Source organism: Hoplias malabaricus, chromosome X1, assembly GCF_029633855.1.
Source record: "Hoplias malabaricus isolate fHopMal1 chromosome X1, fHopMal1.hap1, whole genome shotgun sequence".
NCBI lineage: Eukaryota > Metazoa > Chordata > Actinopteri > Characiformes > Erythrinidae > Hoplias > Hoplias malabaricus.
Genome location: NC_089818.1, coordinates 21,966,780 through 21,985,387, shown reverse-complemented (window position 1 = coordinate 21,985,387; position 18,608 = coordinate 21,966,780). Strand labels below are relative to the sequence as shown.

The following is an 18,608-nucleotide window of genomic DNA, read 5'->3' as shown; positions in this document are numbered from 1 at the left end:
TGCACTTCCAGTACTCTACAGGTGGAGGGTGAGTTTATACCCGATTGGCGGACACATGGTGTTGGGCTTGATGAGCTTAGGCCACAGTTTTTCACCAACAGTCTTTTTGTCTCTATTATACCAGAGCCGTTTTACAAACAGCTACCTCTTAAATGCAGTAGAGTAGACTTTATTTCATCAACATGAAGTCAAATTATTATATATATAAATGTACGCTGGGCAACCTCTGAACAAACCATACATACATTACCCAGGTACTAAGGGCATAAATTACTGGAATAAAATCTCAGCTGAGACGTCTCCCAGGCGTCCGAGAGGTGTGATATCAATCAGGGGGATGATTTAAGGCTGATTTACCGAAGGAGACCCTCCTCTACACTGCTGAAACCGCTGAGGTACAGTGAAGTGTTGAGTGGCATGCATTAATATACATAAGTACCACAAACCCAATTAGGAATCATGTATAATATATTCACTTAATGGCCTATTATCAGCTGAGCGTTCAAACTAAATTGGAGTCTATTAAAAATATTGGGGATCATTACGGCTGCATAATGTGAAATACTAGTTCAGGGATTATATTAATATAACACCATGTCTGGCCAAAATAAAGTCACATTCTAGTATTCTACATGCACTGTACATTTCATCAGCTCCACTAGCCCTACAGGTGCATTTTGTAGCTCTACTACTAGTCCATCCATTGCTCTGGATGTGATAATGGTGTGATAGTGATGTGTTAGTGTGTGTTGCTGGTGTGAGTGGATCAGACACAGCAGTGCTGTAGTAGTTGCTGGCCTGAGAAGTGTTCATTAACCAAAATGAGCCATCAAGCAAACAGCAGTGTCTGCAATGGGTCCGCATCTTAAAAAGGCTGATTTCACTTGAGCGGCACGGTGGCTTAGTGGTTAGCACCTCCCAGCACTGGGATTTTGGGTTCAAGTCCCATCTGGGTTGAGTTTCCATGTTCTCCCTGTGTCTGCAAGGGTTTCCTCCGGGGGCTCCGGTTTCCTCCCACAGTCCAAAAACATGGAGGGTAGGTGACTTGGCTTCTCTAATAACTGTCCTGCTGTGTGAGTGAATGAATGTGTATATGAATGTCTGTATGTGTGAGTGAATGTAAGTGTGACCCCAGATATGGATGGTGTCTCTGTCCTGGGTGAAATCCTAGTGCCCGATGCAGTCCTCCAGGTGGACGGTCGTTCCTGGTCGAGAGTACGCTGTGCGCGTTTGGCTGCCGCTTCTCACCAGTGTGTGTGGATCGAGTGTTCTGAGCGTTCTGAGTTCAGTGTGGATTGTAAAGCATCCTTGGGTGTCTAGAAAAGCGATATATAAGTGTAAAGATACATACTTAATTTGAAAGGTACACCCAAACAGCTGGATGTGTAGTCACTATTTAACAAAACCTTGAATCTCCATTTTTGTTGGTTTTCATGTTTCAATATTTTAAAAAGTGAAGGTGTCATTTATACTTTATCATAATGTCATCACAAACAAGCCAAAAGAAACGGTCCAAAGTTACTTGTGGTGAAAAGTAATCTTAAACTTATCTTAAATTGAAAGATTAAAATTATTTTTCGATATTTGTTCCTGATGTTGATTTGCAAAAAGTATCGGTAATTTAAATAACTGCATTGAAGATTAACTCTTTTGTGTGATATCTGCAATTCATTAATTTGCTGCTTATTAAAAATATCAGGATGAACACCCAGTGCAGGGTTTCCACCATTTTATTTGTGGAGTTGTGGTATAAAGTGTGGGTCACCCTTTTATCTGAATACCCAGCAAGTTACTGGATGAAGGGGGCTATCTTTTTATGTCTGGAATATGGCCCGCATTTTGAAGGTCATCATATTGGATCAAGGGCAGATTTTTCCAAATGGGAAGGTGGCGATGTAGTATATCTAAGAAATAAAAGCGTGTCCTGTGCCTCTTAACTCAACCTGTATTACTGTATTTTTAAGGCACGTGTGAGTTTACAGTGGAAGGTCTTCAGTCTGAGTATGAAATGCAAGAGATTTTTTTCACATTTTTTAAAACACATTTTGACCAATAAATAAATAAACAAAACAAAGTTTGCAAGTCTGAAGAGCACAGGGCCCTTCCTTTAAACACCTACGCTGTTTATGAAACACACACTCACACACACACACACACACACACACACACACACACACACAGAGAGGCTAACAGCCTTTGAGGGAGCTGTGAATCAGATTTTCAATGAGAAAGAAGAGAAAAACAAGGAAGGAATGAAAGAAGGATGTAAAGATGGAGTGGTGAGGGCTCAGTTGGTGATAAGAAAAGTGAGAGGGAAACAGTGCCAGTGGGAAGAAGGAGAAGAAGACAAGAGGGTAGACCTAGAAAATAAGAGCCAGATTGGGAAGAGTGTGTCTGTGTGTGTGTGTGTTGCGGATAGAGCAAGAATGAGCGTAGGAGACAGGGAAAGTGAGAAAAAGGGACAGAGTGTGGGAGAGAGTGAGAGAGAAAAAGAGGAATAGAGAGACAGAGCATGTTAATGGAGGGGAATTATGCCACATCAAACCACCCAAGAGCATCTGTGACTCATCACATCATTAGGAGGTGCTGGACAGGGGCCTAGTGCTGGGGTCATGCAGTACAGTCACACAGGCCAGCAACGGATCCAGCGGCAAACTGGGAATAGGATTCTAGTCTGGGATTCTAAATCTGGACAGGGAGTGCTAGACGTTTGGCATGGTGTCCTAAACGAATTCTTGGCATGGGTTTCTAGAAGTGTCAGCATAGAGTTTAAGAAAACCGGGCGTGGACATCTGGATATGGGCTAATAGAAATCTGGACATCGTGTTCTATTGATACAAACATGGTGTCCCGGGGATGTACATAGGGACCTAGAAATACTGTGTGAAGGTTCTAGAGATCTGGACATGGGGTCCTATGGAAATGTGGAGTAAGTTTTCTAGAGGATTAAGTTATGGAAATCTGGGGAAAGGGTTTTAGAGATTTGGAAGTGCTAGAAATTAAAGCGTGGGTTATGGAAATCTCAGTCTCAGTAAAGGGTTCAGGAAATCTGCTCATGAGATTATTATCTAGGGGTGAGGTTCTAGAAATGTGGACATGAGGATGTAAATGTATAGGTACGAAATTAGAAAACTCAACATGAGGTTCTAAAGGTCTGGACATAGTTTTTAAAAAAACAGGCTATGACCTCCTGGAGGTTTGAGCATGTGGTTTAGCAAAAATTGACATAAGTTTCTAAAAAATTATATATGTAAGAATGTTTTTCTAGGAATCTAGACATGAAGTTCTAAAAGTCTGAACATGAGGGTCTAGAAACCTGGACCTGGGTTTTTAAGAGTATGAGCGTGAACAGTATGAGGTTCTAGAAATGTGGACATGCAGTTGTAAAATCTGAGTATGAGGGTTTAGAAACCTGGACATGAGGCTCTACGAGTTTAAGCATGGACGTCTAGAAATCTGGACATGAGGTTCTAGAAGTCTGAGGGTATATTTAAGGATATAATCTGGATATGAAGTAGATTTGAGAAATCAATATAATATTTTGGAAATTTGGAATTGATATTCTTGAGGTCTAGGTACTGGGTCCTGGAAATCTAGAAACATGATTCCTGACAAGTATCTAGAAAGAAAATTATGGGTTTCAGGACCTTTGATCTCGATAGTCTGATAAGGTTCTAGAAATTTAGACATGAGGATCTAGAATTGAAAATATTACATGTAAACATACCGGGATATAACTAACGTTCTAGAGGTCTAGACGGGACTTTCTAAATCCACCATGTGAATCAGATTGTGGTCATTTAATGTTGTGACCAAAATCAGCTCTTGACTCTGTGACATACTAGAAATGAAAGCCCAATCTTGAAGCTGTTTTTTTTCTGCTAACAATAGAATATGAGTTGTCTGGACATTTGGAATTCCATCAAAGTTCCTGGTATTTCCAGGAGCAGATTTTTACTGGATGATTATGTTACTTTTCTCATGGGGATAGTTCCTCCTATGAATACTAATGAGGACTTCATCACAGCCAGAGAAAACCTGGCAACAAACACCAAAACAATGAGCTTAATGGAATTAGCTACTGCGCTAATGTTACACTAGCAGGAGGTTAAGGCTTACTGCCTGCTCTGGGCTTCTGAGGGTAGTTACATCTTGATAGCTAATTAAGTTACGTTACAAGATTGAAACTGATAAAGTGATTACAGCAAGCAGTGCAGGGCTTAAATCACACACCCACACACGAACACACACACACACATGCCGCTAATCTCCACTGATTATTAATATCTTTTCTTAGCAATTTATCAGAGATAAAATGCTGTTGATGGCTGTTCTGAGTCACTGACTTTCAGACAAATGGAGAAGCTGTTTAATGCTGTGTGTTAGACAGTGTACGAATGGAGTGTGTAATTAGATGCATGAACCGTCTATTCAAGGCTATTCAAATATCAACCAAACATAAGTAATGCTTTTACATTTATGGCATATGGCAAACAGTTCTACAGAGAACCTTAGTGTTTATTGAAGATCAAGAGTAATCAAATAATCAAGAGTTAGGAGTCTTGCCTGAGGACTTTCATTAGCATTAGGCTAACATCAAAATAACCAACTTTAAATCATCTAACCCAAACCTCACATGTATTTCCAGATATAATATTACTCCCAACAACAGAAACTTATTCCTTGATGGAACTTGTAACAATTGCAGTGACGAATAAACACTTCTCACTTGCCATTTTCCAACTACTTAATTTTTAGGTTAATTATTTTTTGTCGTTGTTGTTGAATATAATAACACTTGTAATTTTTAATAGTACACAACAGTTACCACCCTAACAGGGTGTGTTCCCGCCTTGTGCCCAATGATTCCAGGTAGGCTCTGGACCCACCGTGACTCTGAACTGGATAAGGGGTTACAGATAATGAATGAATGAACAACAGTTACCATAAAATGACAAAATAATGGACAGTGTTTGGATTTTGAATTTCCATTACACTTTAAAACTTATATGTATACCTAATAGAACACCCACTTTTCAGCTGCACTCATTGGCTGCTTCCCTTGTACAGCCAAATATAAAGGTTTATTCAGTAGTTAGATGGTTCCAGCCAAGTAATTTGATTGGATAAGAGATATTCCATGAGTTCTGATATGGAGTATAACAGCAGTGGGACATGTGAATGTATCTTTTTTGCACAAAATACCAACATGCTTTGAAATATATTCATACACCTTGTATTTTTAGCCAATCCTGATCTGCTTAGTCTATAATAAATGTACTAATATTATCCCACACAGTTATAATATCTCAATCATTCATTCATTCATTCATCTTCTGTAACCACTTCATCCTGATCAGAGTCACAGCAGGTCTACAGCCTGGAATCTCTGACACAAAACAAGATGAATGTTCTGGCTGAATGAAACCAACCCCAAACCTCAGTGACCTGAGTCGGGCATTGAACCCAGAGCCCCATTCTGCACCACTGTGCAGCTCTTATCATCAGTTAAAGTTATATAGTCAGACTGTTTACAGTACAGGCCCTTTCCTCTTGTCTGTTTAGGCTATAGTCAGGGTACAGGGCCATCTGCAGTAAAATCAGCAACACTTCGGTGTCCAAAAGTGATTAACTTGTCATTTTACATCTGTTTCAACAGTGGTTACACATGCAATTTCTTTACAGTGGAATGACTGACTGACTCAGGCTCCGCCCCTCATTGTCTCCTATTGGCTGATGCAGGGAAATGTCCAAGTATGGCTAAAAGTTTCAACACATAATAAATCCTAATCCTCATTCTCTCTCTCTCTCTCTCTCTCTCTCTCTCTCTCTCAAGGAGGGATGCAAGGTTGGTGTGGTCACCTCAGAGGAGACATGTTGTTCTCTATAAAGGCCTTATCTCTGAAGTAATTAGAGAGAAATATGAGAGAGATCGCTCTCTCTGTGAGGGCAGAAAAAAAAAAAAAAGAAAACCATTCTGCCTTGGCCTAGTTACGAGGACAGGCAGAATACACTGTCCTTAATAAGAATGAAAGAAAAAGCCAGGAGAGCACCAGCTGGGCTCTATCCCTCTTTTAACTCCTCTCTTTCATCTCTTCTTCCTCTCTGAAACTTTCTTCTTCCATCATTCTTGCTTGTTTTTAACAGCTCTAATTAAGAACTGTCAAACTCTATGCCCCTCGCTCGATCCATCTCGATTTGTCGTTCCTTCACTGCTCGACAGATGCTCTGCTCCAAAGAGAGAGAGAGAGAGAGAGAGAGAGAGAGAGAGAGAGAGAGAGAGAGAAACTAAGGGAGGAATAGTGTGAAAGAGACCCCTCTTTTGTCAAAACTGCAATTAGTATGGCACTTAGCCTTTGAAGCACTTGTCAGTCATTGGTTATTTCTGAAGGCCCACAAGGCAGGAACACACCCTGGACGTGACACCAGTCCATCACAGGACACCTTATGTATAGTCTCACACGGCCAACCCAGCTTCCATCATGGGTTTCTGGACTGTGGGAGAAAACTGGAGCATCTGGAGGAGACCCACTCAGTCACAGCGAGAACACACCAGAGTGACCTAAACTGGGGATTAAGCCCACTAGGACCCTGAAGCCGTGTGACACTGACACTACCTGCAGTGCCACAATGCTGCCCCTCCCCAGAATATTCAGGTATACTCTCAAATACATGTGCATTTATCTACTGAATCCACTGCTGCTAACAAAATCACTACATAGAACAGCTCAACACGCTTGGAGGACTCATCTAGCTCTGCTATGTTATTATTATTATTATTATCGTTACACTTATATAGCGCCTTTCTAGACACCCAAGGACGCTTTACAATCTACACTGCTCAGAACGCTCAATTCACACACACTGGCGAGAAGCGGCAGCCAAACGCGCACAGCGTACTCTCAACCAGAAACGACCGTCCACCTGGAGGACTGCATCGGGCACTAGGGTTTAACCCAGGACAGAGCGCCAATCCATATCTGGGCTCACACATACAGACATTCATTCACACACCAGGACAGTTATTAGAGAAGCCAATTCACCTACCCTCCATGTTTTTGGACTGTGGGAGGAAACCGGAGCCCCCGGAGGAAACCCACGCAGACACGGGGAGAACATGGAAACTCCACCCAGATGGGACTTGAACCCAAGATCCCAGCGCTGGGAGGCGAACGTGCTAACCACCAAGCCACCGTGCCGCCACACGTGTTGGATCACACATGCCTGCGCTGGCTAGTACTCATCACGTTAGGTGATTAAGGGTGAATCCCATTTCCTACTTTTACCCCTACCCCTTGTTTTCAAGTGTTGTCTTGCCCCGTGGATCTGAGTTACAAGAGACGACCCTTCAAGAGCCAGATATATATCTTCAGCACACACAGTGTGCAGCAATATCACAGCTTCAGGACTGTATTCATTCATTCATTCATTCATTATCTGTAACCCTTATCCAGTTCAGGGTCGCGGTGGGTCCAGAGCCTACCTGGAATCATTGGGCACAAGGCGGGAACACACCCTGGAGGGGGCGCCAGTCCTTCACAGGGTCTTCAGGACTTTAATCTTGCAGCTGATCCATGAGACATTCATAGCCATTGGTCTGAAGTGTGCCTCTGAAAAATCCCCCTCGGTCCTACCCCCTGATTCCCAACAAGAATCGAGACGCCCCTGCCCCTAGGGGTAGGTGGAGAGGCAGGGCTATGTAGTGAAACGGGATTCATCCTAAATCTTGTTACATTCACCTACATTGATTTGTCCCGTTCGGACAATGACAATGAACTTCAGGTACAGAGATTAAATACTGGACATTACTGTCCTTCTTCATCGTTTGCCACTAGAGGAGAGACTAATGGACTGAGAAGAAGAAGAACTAGTCTTTTCTGAAGTGTTTACCGTAGGTGTTCATTTCACATTAGTGACTTAACTATAGAATAGCTGTGCTATTAATACTGGCAGCGGGTGGCAGAACGAGCCCAGGAAGCAAAAATAAAGATCATGTTAATCCCCGTGGTGTCTTATTCATACACACACACACACACACACACACACACACACACACATACTGACACAAAAACTATCCAAACACCTACAGAGAGAGAGAGAGAGAGAGAGAGAGAGAGAGAGAGAGAGAGAAGATAGAGAGAGAAGATATAGAGAGAGATAGAGAGAGAAGAGAAAGAAAGAGAGAGAGAGAAAGACAGAGAGAGAGAGTGTGTGTGTGTGTGTGTGAGAGAGAGAGAGAGAGAGAGAGCGAGAGAGAGAGAGGGAGAGGGAGAGAGAGAGAGAGGAAGAGATAGAGAGAGAGAGAGAGAGAGAGAACATAAAAGAAAGTTCAGCACTCTATCTTCTTTGCCTTGCGTCTCATTTCCTGTCCTCTGTTCCATTTTGCCTGTGACCTCTATTTTTGCTATCATTTGCTTGTCACACACACACACACACACACACACACACACACACACACACACACACCTTTACTCTTATCAAGAAAAAGTGATGACAGCTTCGAAGGTAACCTTGACTTTTGGAGGAGGTCTTATTTAAAGTCACGTCACTTACTCTTTCATCACAAGATACTTTCTTTCTTCTATCCTTCCCTTGTTTCGGATCCCTCCGTATGACATCACAACACATTTCTTCTACTGAGTGTAGGGCCCGGTCCACATTTATTGTGGCCAGCCTAAGCCACACCTGTGCAATAATCATACTTTCCAATCAGAATCTTGGTGTGCCACACCTGTGAGGTGGATGGATTATCTCGGCAAAATGTCAAGTGCTCACTAACACAGATTTAAACAAATTTGTGAACAATATTTCAGAGAAAAAGGCCTTTTGTGTAAAGTCTTAAGTCTTTTCAGTTCAGTGCATGAAAAAATGTGTTCATTCATTCATTGTCTGTAACCCTTATCCAGTTCAGGGTCGCGGTGGGTCCAGAGCCTACCTGGAATCATTGGGTGCAAGGCAGGAATACACCCTGGAGGGGGCGCCAGTCCTTCACAGGGCAACACAGACACACTCACACATTCATACCTACGGACAATTTTGAGTCTCCAATCCACCTACCAACGTGTGTTTTTGAAGTGTGGGAGGAAACCAGAGCACCCGGAGGAAACCCACGCAGACACAGGGAGAACACACCACACTCCTCACAGACAGTCACCCGGAGGAAACCCACGCAGACACAGGGAGAACACACCACACTCCTCACAGACAGTCACCCGGAGGAAACCCATGCAGACACAGGGAGAACACACCACACTCTTCACAGACAGTCACCCGGAGGAAACCCACGCAGACACAGAGAGAACACACCACACTCCTCACAGACAGTCACCCGGAGGAAACCCACGCAGACACAGGGAGAACACACCACACTCCTCACAGACAGTCACCCGGAGGAAACCCACGCAGACACAGGGAGAACACACCACACTCTTCACAGACAGTCACCCGGAGGAAACCCACGCAGACACAGAGAGAACACACCACACTCCTCACAGACAGTCACCCGGAGGAAACCCACGCAGACACAGGGATAATGAATTAATTAATATTTTAAAAAGGGGCAGCCGTGGCCTGGTTGTTAATGAACAGGGCTTGTTGCCAGTTCAATCCCCAAAGCCATCAGGTCATGACTAAAATACCCTTGAGCAAGGCACCTAACCCCCAACCGCTCCCCGGGCGCTGTGTTCACTGCCCCCTAGTGTTCACTAGTGTGTGCCAGTCATGTCATGAAGCCAACTGGAGGAGTTCGTTTTACTATCTTACTCACTCACATTTTAAGCATTAAAGCCTTTAAAGAAACACTACGTGTTATTTTTACTTTAAAATTACAGCTTCAAAGTCACTGTGATGCTCCACTAAGCTGCAGTAGGGAGAATAGACACTCTGTCATTGCTATTCCAGACTCCGCACTGCAGAAACTGCACTATGTAACATTTGAAAGAGGGTAAGAAACACCCCCAATTCCTCTACAATGCCTCGTTATTCCAGGGCAGTGCTTTAAAAGTGAATTACAATCTCCAGCAGTAGGGGGAGCCCATGAGAAAAAAAGTATCTTGCCTACTGTCCCTTTAAGCGTTCAAAAGAAATTATTTTTACACTTTGTCCATACTCTTAGCCTCACTGACCATACAGGAGCATTTTGTATCGCTATAATTACAAAACTGTAGCTCATCTGTTGCTCTGCATACTTTAATTGACGCCTTTGACCCTGTTCTATGTGTGAACACATGTGTTAGTGTGTGTTGTGCTGGTATGAGCTGATCAGACACAGCTGTGAGACGTACAGACGCTTTCCTCTCATTGATTGGCCCTTTGGCATTTTCAGGACCGGTTGCACACCTCTGTGTGTGTGGTTTTAACAGCTGCCGCAGGAGGGTGGATAATCACGAGGCCGATGATATGAAAAAAGTCTGAGAAGCTTGAGTTAACGAGTTCGAAAAAGTTTCCCAGGTCTTTCCAGTGATGTGTGTCTGTGTGTTTGTGTGTGTGTGTGTGTGTGTGTGTGTGTGTGTGTGTCCACACACTATTTCCTGACCTCGCTGAGAAAGCAGGCCAAGGCTCAGTGACATTTAGACACTTAAGAAAATCAGAGGGAGTTCTTCCCACATTCTCGCCTTTGCCATCGTGACATGATAAACACATCACTCCACTGGTCTTCACACAGCCGAGAAAAACACTACTCACACAGTGAAGAAGGTAGGGATTTGAGACAGAAGAGAAGGAGATGTGTTGACATAATCAGGTTAACAACAGCTGTCATCATCTCTTCAACCCGTGCAGAGACAGGACCACGACGTCCAGACACAGTCAGATCAGATCTGAAACCATTTTTAAGTTCATTCGTCCTCTGTAACATCTATTTCTATTTTGCTTTTTTAAATTTTTGTAATTCTTTTTTTATTTCAATCCAGGTTTTTGTCATTGCCACATCCTTTATCTGAGTCACAATAAATCCCATAATCCTCTAAGTCATATGAAGCCAGCCACTGCTGCTAACACACTGTCATTGGACAGTTCACAACACTTGAAGAAGACTGGCCAGTTGTGCCCTGGGTGTGATTAGAGCTGGACGATAATTCAATATCAATTTTTATCGCAATATACTTTCAACACTTTTCGATAACAATTATTTGACGTATAAACACCTTTGTCAATATTTCAATACACATTATTTACAGCATCTGTCACTGACTGGTGTTGATTAGAGTTCACTGTAAAAATATTAAAACTGACAAAGCCAAGAGGTTTATTTTTTTTGACATGTTTCTTGTTTGTTCTTTGTTGTTTTTCTGTGGCCTTTTTGTTTTTCAAATCTTTATCAGAATTATATTGTTTTGACTGAAATTAATAAAAGGCGGCATTGTGGTGCAGCAGGTTAGTGTCGCAGTCACACAGCTTCAGGGGCCTGGAGGTTGTGGGTTCAATTCCCACTCCGTGTGACTGTCTGTGAGGAGTGTGGCGTGTTCTCCCTGTGTCTGCGTGGGTTTCCTCCGGGTGACTGTCTGTGAGGAGTGTGGCGTGTTCTCCCTGTGTCTGTGTGGGTTTCCTTCGGGTGACTGTCTGTGAGGAGTGTGGTGTGTTCTCCCTGTGTCTGCGTGGGTTTCCTCCGGGTGACTGTCTGTAAGGAGTGTGGTGTGTTCTCCCTTTGTCTGCGTGGGTTTCCTCCGGGTGACTGTCTGTGAGGAGTGTGGTGTGTTCTCCCTGTGTCTGCGTGGGTTTCCTCCGGGTGACTGTCTGTGAGGAGTGTGGTGTGTTCTCCCTGTGTCTGGGTGGGTTTCCTCCGGGTGACTGTCTGTGAGGAGTGTGGTGTGTTCTCCCTGTGTCTGCGTGGGTTTCCTCCGGGTGACTGTCTGTGAGGAGTGTGGTGTGTTCTCCCTGTGTCTGCGTGGGTTTCCTCCGGGTGACTGTCTGTGAGGAGTGTGGTGTGTTCTCCCTGTGTCCGCGTGGGTTTCCTCCGGATGACTGTCTGTGAGGAGTGTGGTGTGTTCTCCGTGTGTCTGCGTGGGTTTCCTCCGGGTGACTGTCTGTGAGGAGTGTGGTGTGTTCTCCCTGTGTCCGCGTGGGTTTCCTCCGGGTGACTGTCTGTGAGGAGTGTGGTGTGTTCTCTCTGTGTCTGTGTGGGTTTCCTCCGGGTGACTGTCTGTGAGGAGTTGGTGTGTTCTCCCTGTGTCCGCGTGGGTTTCCTCCGGGTGACTGTCTGTGAGGAGTTGGTGTGTTCTCCCTGTGTCTGCGTGGGTTTCCTCCGGGTGACTGTCTGTGAGGAGTGTGGTGTGTTCTCTCTGTGTCTGCATGGGTTTCCTCCGGGTGACTGTCTGTGAGGAGTGTGGTGTGTTCTCTCTGTGTCTGCGTGGGTTTCCTCCGGGTGACTGTCTGTGAGGAGTGTGGTGTGTTCTCTCTGTGTCTGCGTGGGTTTCCTCTGGGTGCTCCGGTTTCCTCCCACAGTCCAAAAACACACGTTGGTAGGTGAATTGGCGACTCAAAAGTGTCCGTAGGTGTGAGTGTGTGAGTGTGTCTGTGTTGCCCTGTGAAGGACTGGCGCCCCCTCCAGGGTGTGTTCCCACCTTGCGCCCAATGATTCCAGGTAGACTCTGGACCCACCGCGACCCTGAACTGGATAAGGGTTACAGATAATGAATGAATGAATGAATGAATAAAATTAACAAATATTTATTGTGACAGAAACTGGCAACTGGTTGCACAACAGGTAGTTGCTCTTGTGGCTGTGGGTTCGAGCCCCGCTCCGAGTAACTGTCTGTGGGGAGTTGTGTGTGTCCTCACCGTGTGCCTTAACTGTTACTCAGGCAACTTTTCTTTATTTGTGTTTCATCAATCATCAATCAAAAGATATCAATCTGACAAGAGGCACACAAACTTATGCTTACTGTCTTTTACCTTTCACATGGATCAGTGGAAATTTACTTTTTTCGTTTCCAGATATTGATCCTATTGCATTAAATGCAAAGCCATTTCACGATCAGCGGCGAAGCCTGGACGTGGACTCGTAGGTGGAAACTCAGTGTCGCTGTTATGACATTATCGCTCTCAAAACCAATGCAGTCATTTTAACAAATCAAATCTACCACACAGACGTGATGAGGTGGTATTTTGGTCTTATCTTCCCTCTCTCTCTGTGCTCTCTCCACGCCATTCCTCTGGGAAATTAAACAGAATGAATCAAGACATTACTTTGGAGCTCATGATGACTGTGTTTGCCAGGGCCTGCCACTGTCACTTATTAAAACACACACACACACACACACACGCACACACACAGAGAGAGAGAGAGACAATACACCCTGCTCTTCATTTTTAGAAAACAAATCTTGGCATTGGTCTCTTTTCTTGTTTTGTTTTTAAATATACTTTGAATTTTTTATCCCAATTTTCTCCCCATTTAAGTCACAATTTCCACTCAATAGATCTTGAAGCCACTAAGACCTAAGCAACAAAGGCCAGGTAAACCACCACAAATCACAGTGCTGTTTACTACATTTGATTTCTTGATTTTTTTTTTACTTTTTACATGAAGCTTAGTGCATTTGAGAAGGTTTGAGATGTGGACGTTATATGAACACACCCTTAGTGGGCTCACTCTAGAGTAAATAAGTACACATGACTCTCTCCAGAACCCCTATGGAGGTCATGCAAGACTTCAACAGGGATGGGCTGGAATGTGTATGAGGTGTGTGTGTGTGTGTGTGTCTAAGTGTTGGTGGAGATGGGCAGAGGACATTTTTCACTGTAATGTTGACATTAATTGCAGCTGCAGTGGCTGATTGCTTTGGCAAGGGGTGTGTGTGTGTGTTTGTGTGTGTGTGTGTGTGTGTGTTTGTGTGTTTGTGCTGACTGCCTCAGCCACAGGCTTCTTCTCGACGCTCCTTCTTCCTTCTTTCCATATTGATATCCTGCCCTCAATTTACACCTACAGCTGTTATTGTTTGCCTACAAATGCACATATTTATTTGTGTGTGTGTGTGTGTGTGTGTGTGGTTATGGCTACAGTCACTGGACATGCATGAAAAGAAACCCAGAGGCGAAAAGAAGAGATATAAAAAGGAAAATTAGTGGAAGGATGTATGAGACGTGACGACAGAGAACAGGAGCGATGCCCAGGACGTCTTAAATCAAGACAAGAAAGAGATCAGGGCGGCACAGTGGCGCAGCAGGTAGTGTTGCCGTCACACAGCTCCAGGGGCCTGGAGGTTGTGGGTTCGATTCCCGCTCCGGGTGACTGTCTGTGAGGAGTGTGGTGTGTTCTCTCTGTGTCTGTGTGGGTTTCCTCCGGGTGACTGTCTGTGAGGAGTGTGGTGTGTTCTCTCTGTGTCTGTGTGGGTTTCCTCCGGGTGACTGTCTGTGAGGAGTTGGTGTGTTCTCTCTGTGTCTGTGTGGGTTTCCTCCAGGTGACTGTCTGTGAGGAGTGTGGTGTGTTCTCTCTGTGTCTGTGTGGGTTTCCTCCGGGTGACTGTCTGTGAGGAGTGTGGTGTGTTCTCTCTGTGTCTGTGTGGGTTTCCTCCAGGTGACTGTCTGTGAGGAGTTGGTGTGTTCTCTCTGTGTCTGTGTGGGTTTCCTCCAGGTGACTGTCTGTGAGGAGTGTGGTGTGTTCTCTCTGTGTCCGTGTGGGTTTCCTCCGGGTGCTCCGGTTTCCTCCCACAGTCCAAAAACACACGTTGGTAGGTGGATTGGCGACTCGAAAGTGTCCATAGGTGTGAGTGTGTGAGTGAATGTGTGTGTGTGTGTGTGTCGCCCTGTGAAGGACTGGCGCCCCCTCCAGGGTGTATTCCTGCCTTGCGCCCAATGACTCCAGGTAGGCTCTGGGCCCACCGCGACCCTGAACTGGATAAGGGTTACAGACAATGAATGAATGAATGAAAGAATGAATGAATGAAAGAAAGAGATCAGAAGAGGAAAATAATGTGTATGATCAGATGAGAAGTAGAGGACCAGAAAGACGGAGACATCCAGCATGGTGTAGTCGAGAAGCTGGAACCAAACGGGATGACAGATGGACAGAAAAGAGACATAATGAGAGCGGGAGCAGCCAACCAGACTGGCAGACAGATATTATCTGTTTACTCTAGATGACCTCATTGAATTGCATTTTCTTGAACCTGCTCAGACCGACTAAAATTCAATGTTGTGTTTGGAACTTTTTCTTTTTAAACACATTTAAATAAGATATTGAAAATGGAAATCTGACCATTCGTCATCAAAACACATCATAGCCAACATATCCAGCCATATCTGGAAAGCCTTGCTAAACAGTGCTCTAAATGGTGCACCCTTGCTGACCGGGGCATGTGGAATAAAATTGTGTTTTATTGTCATTGCACAACAGCACAATGACATATGATCTCTGCGTACAGTTCTAGTGGTTAGAGCAGGGCACACACACACACAGAACAGCAGGCATCTACCCTCTGTGCCCTGGGAACACTTTAGATTCTAGGTGCCTGGCTCGAGGGCACTACCAAGCCTGATTCCCTTACCATAAGGCCATGACCGCCCATACTCAAAGAATGGCAGGGAGCATACCCAAGTGCCCGCTGCTCTAGTGACAGAGCAGCAACCCGGATAAGTCAGAATGGCTTTTGTTATCCATAACTCACCAAATCACATAAAAACACGCTCTTACAGTTGGATCCAATCAAATCCTCACAGCGATGCTTCAAACTTCAAAGTCTAGAACCTGGATTGTGTCTATTTCTAACTAACTGAAACCAAATATGGACTAGGAAGCATTCAAAGTTCTATTTGATATACTGTGCTTTGTATGTGTGCAAACAGGGTACAAACAGATCTGCTTCTGCTACAACAGGCAAAACCTCCGGGGCACAAAAGGAGGAAAACTCTAGAGAGGTTGAAATTCCACATGCTCTATCAACAGCACTGGCTCCCAATATCAAGCAAAAGCAAGTTGGCGGTTGTCTCCTGGGATTTGCATGTCCGGTTCATTAGAGTGTGAGGCATTCCCTTGCTTAAGGGCAAGGCTGCCCTGTTCCGCCAAGTTTGGACGGACGTTTCCACTCTCTAGAGGATTCCACTCATTCCTCAGTTGAAGGAGTTCCCGTTCTAGGTTCGGGACATAGATGCAGTTTGCTTGATCATGACCTGATAGATGACCATAAGTTTAGGTAATTATTAAGGAAGGTTTATACTTCCACACTGACTCATTGATTCTATGCCTAAGTCATAGAATACACAAGAGCCCTATGCCAATTTGAGCGTTTATACTGCTGTGTTGTTGTCTGAATCACTCTGCAATTGCACGGTCACTAAGACTGAATCACAAGCATCTACACTATGTAGTTCACAATGTTGTGATGTAGTAGAATTACTTCTATAAATCTTTAAAGTGCACTATTTAGGGAGTAGGTTGTTGTTAACATAAGGTGCCAAGAAAGACACAAATACAAAGTTGGCAAACTTTCTCAGTGTTATCCCGTTACTCCTTGTGAGTTTTTTTATTTTTTCCTTCGTTGTGACCAATCACAGTTACAGCTAAACCATAGACTACAGCATAGGGTTTGCATTGATGCGTTGGCTAATGTGTAGGTTCAACGCAGAAGTATAAATTGGGATTTAGACAAAATTAAAGCAGCAGCACTATTAGCATTACTAGATGTACCAGGTGTAGGATAGCATAAACTCACCTAAACAATTCACAAGACTCTTCTGAACTACAACTGGAAGCCACAAACACAGCAGTAAGAAGCATATTCCAGTACCTGGGACACTTTCCGGACCACCTCTCCTGCCACCACTAGTCCCTGGACAAAAGATCTGGCCGCCACAAAAGTGCGAGTGACCTTCAGCTTGAACTCTCTAGGCGTCTCCCCGAATGGTCGCAGAGTCTCCGACTGCTTGGCCACGCATTCCAGGTAGTCCTCGCTGATGCTGTAGTTTGTGTTGAGGGTCCGCAGCAGTCTCTCCAGCAGCCGAGCCCAGAACTCATTGAGCGCTTCCTCCAGGTTGACGTTGGAGCCGCGGTAGTAGTGCCTCAGGTCCTCGTAGAGGTCTTGGAACAACCGGGAATTGTCAGAGTACAGTGAGCCAAAGCCTGATTGTAAGGAGTCTTGAAATGAGGCCTCAGAACGGTTCAACAACTCCCGGAAATATCCTGCAATAGAGACACAGACAAAGAGTCACCCACAGTGTAAACTCGCAAAGCTTGCCAGATTGGTCCTAGTTCATGAAGTTCTAGAAGAAAACAAAAAGCCCTTGGAAGAGATCTATATGGCCAACTTTATCTACAAAGGATTTAAGATTTGATTCCAATCAAACAGAAGCAAGTTGTTTATTAGCAACCAAGATTTATTTATTTTTTTTTAAAGTCTGAGACCACCTGATTACACGGGATTCAAGTACACTTCTGCTTGATTAGAATAAAGCCTGGTACCCTGGTCCTTTGAGGATGAGATTGGTGACCAAGGTATGGAAACTTAAAAAGGTTTTTGAGGTTCATGCCATGCAACAATCTAAGCATTTGCTCGACCATCGTGAAATTGCCAGTTCAAGCTACACACACAAACACACATTTGTTTAATATTTACCTTAATTTCAGTAGATCCTTACCCTAACCATAATCATAACTACTGTTTTCCTAATGCTAAACCCTACGCCACTGCTAAACCCAACCCTAAACTTACCTTAAAATAGGTCAAATATAATTGGAATGTACATTGTGGGGACCTGCTTGATTCTCCACAGTGTGCAGGTGTAAACAAATTTTAGTCCCTTCAAAGTCAGTAAAACCTGGTATACACACATTAGGCGTAGGAATGATCTGTGTGGATTGAAGCGTGTTATGTAAATGGTGAACCATCCATAAGCTGTCACCATGAGCATCCGGTGACAGAGTTATCTAACTGACAGACAGATATATGACAGAAAAAGTGTCTTCCTCCGAGACACATGGTGATCATAATGTGATGACACATGGGGCACACTGCCACTAATGCTTCTTCACTGGTCTGCCCCACCTGGCAGAAGAGAGTGCCAACTTCCCAGGTCGGTCACATCAGCTGCAAGGCGTCTATCCCACTCACCCAGAGAACGTGGTCAGTTCAAATCAGCGACCAGCTGAAGATAAGCCCCCAATTTTTAATGCTACTTCATTTTATTTGGCATACAACCCATGTACATAAAGAATGAACCAAAATAAATACAGAAACCAGCAGAAATTAATAACAAAAGCTAATAGAGTAATGTCTGATAAACATAAGCTCTGTACTATAAAAGGCTAGTGTCATCCTGTTCTGCTGTTGTAGCAGCGTGGGATGTTCCGGAAAAAAAAAAAAAGCAGCAGCAAAGAAGTGTGAGAGATGAGTGACAATGCATACTTCCCACGTTTCCTGACATTCATTTTTAACACACACACTCAAAAACACTCTTGCACCCACGTGGAAAGATTAACAGAGGAAGGGATCGTACCACCACTGACACAAGCCAAAACTATGCCACAGTTAATCCCCTCTCGCTCAAACTCATTTTAATAACTTCTGTCAGCCCTCTGAGCTCTAGCCTGTTCTAGGTTTAATGTTATTATATTCATAAAGCTGCTTGCCTGGGCTTGTACTGACATGTTTTATTATAGTGTTTAAAATACAGAA

The 18,608-nt window shown here is 44.1% G+C and overlaps 1 protein-coding gene across 1 annotated transcript in view; it reads right to left on the bottom strand.

Moving 5' to 3' along the window:
• The window catches only part of gpc1b (glypican 1b), a 105,251-nt gene that overhangs the window by 14,471 nt on the left and 72,172 nt on the right, over window positions 1–18,608 (bottom strand). The window contains exon 3 of the mRNA XM_066652576.1: window positions 16,725–17,116. Within this exon, the coding sequence (XP_066508673.1) occupies window positions 16,725–17,116 (392 nt within the window). The remainder of the gene's footprint in view (window positions 1–16,724; window positions 17,117–18,608) is intronic.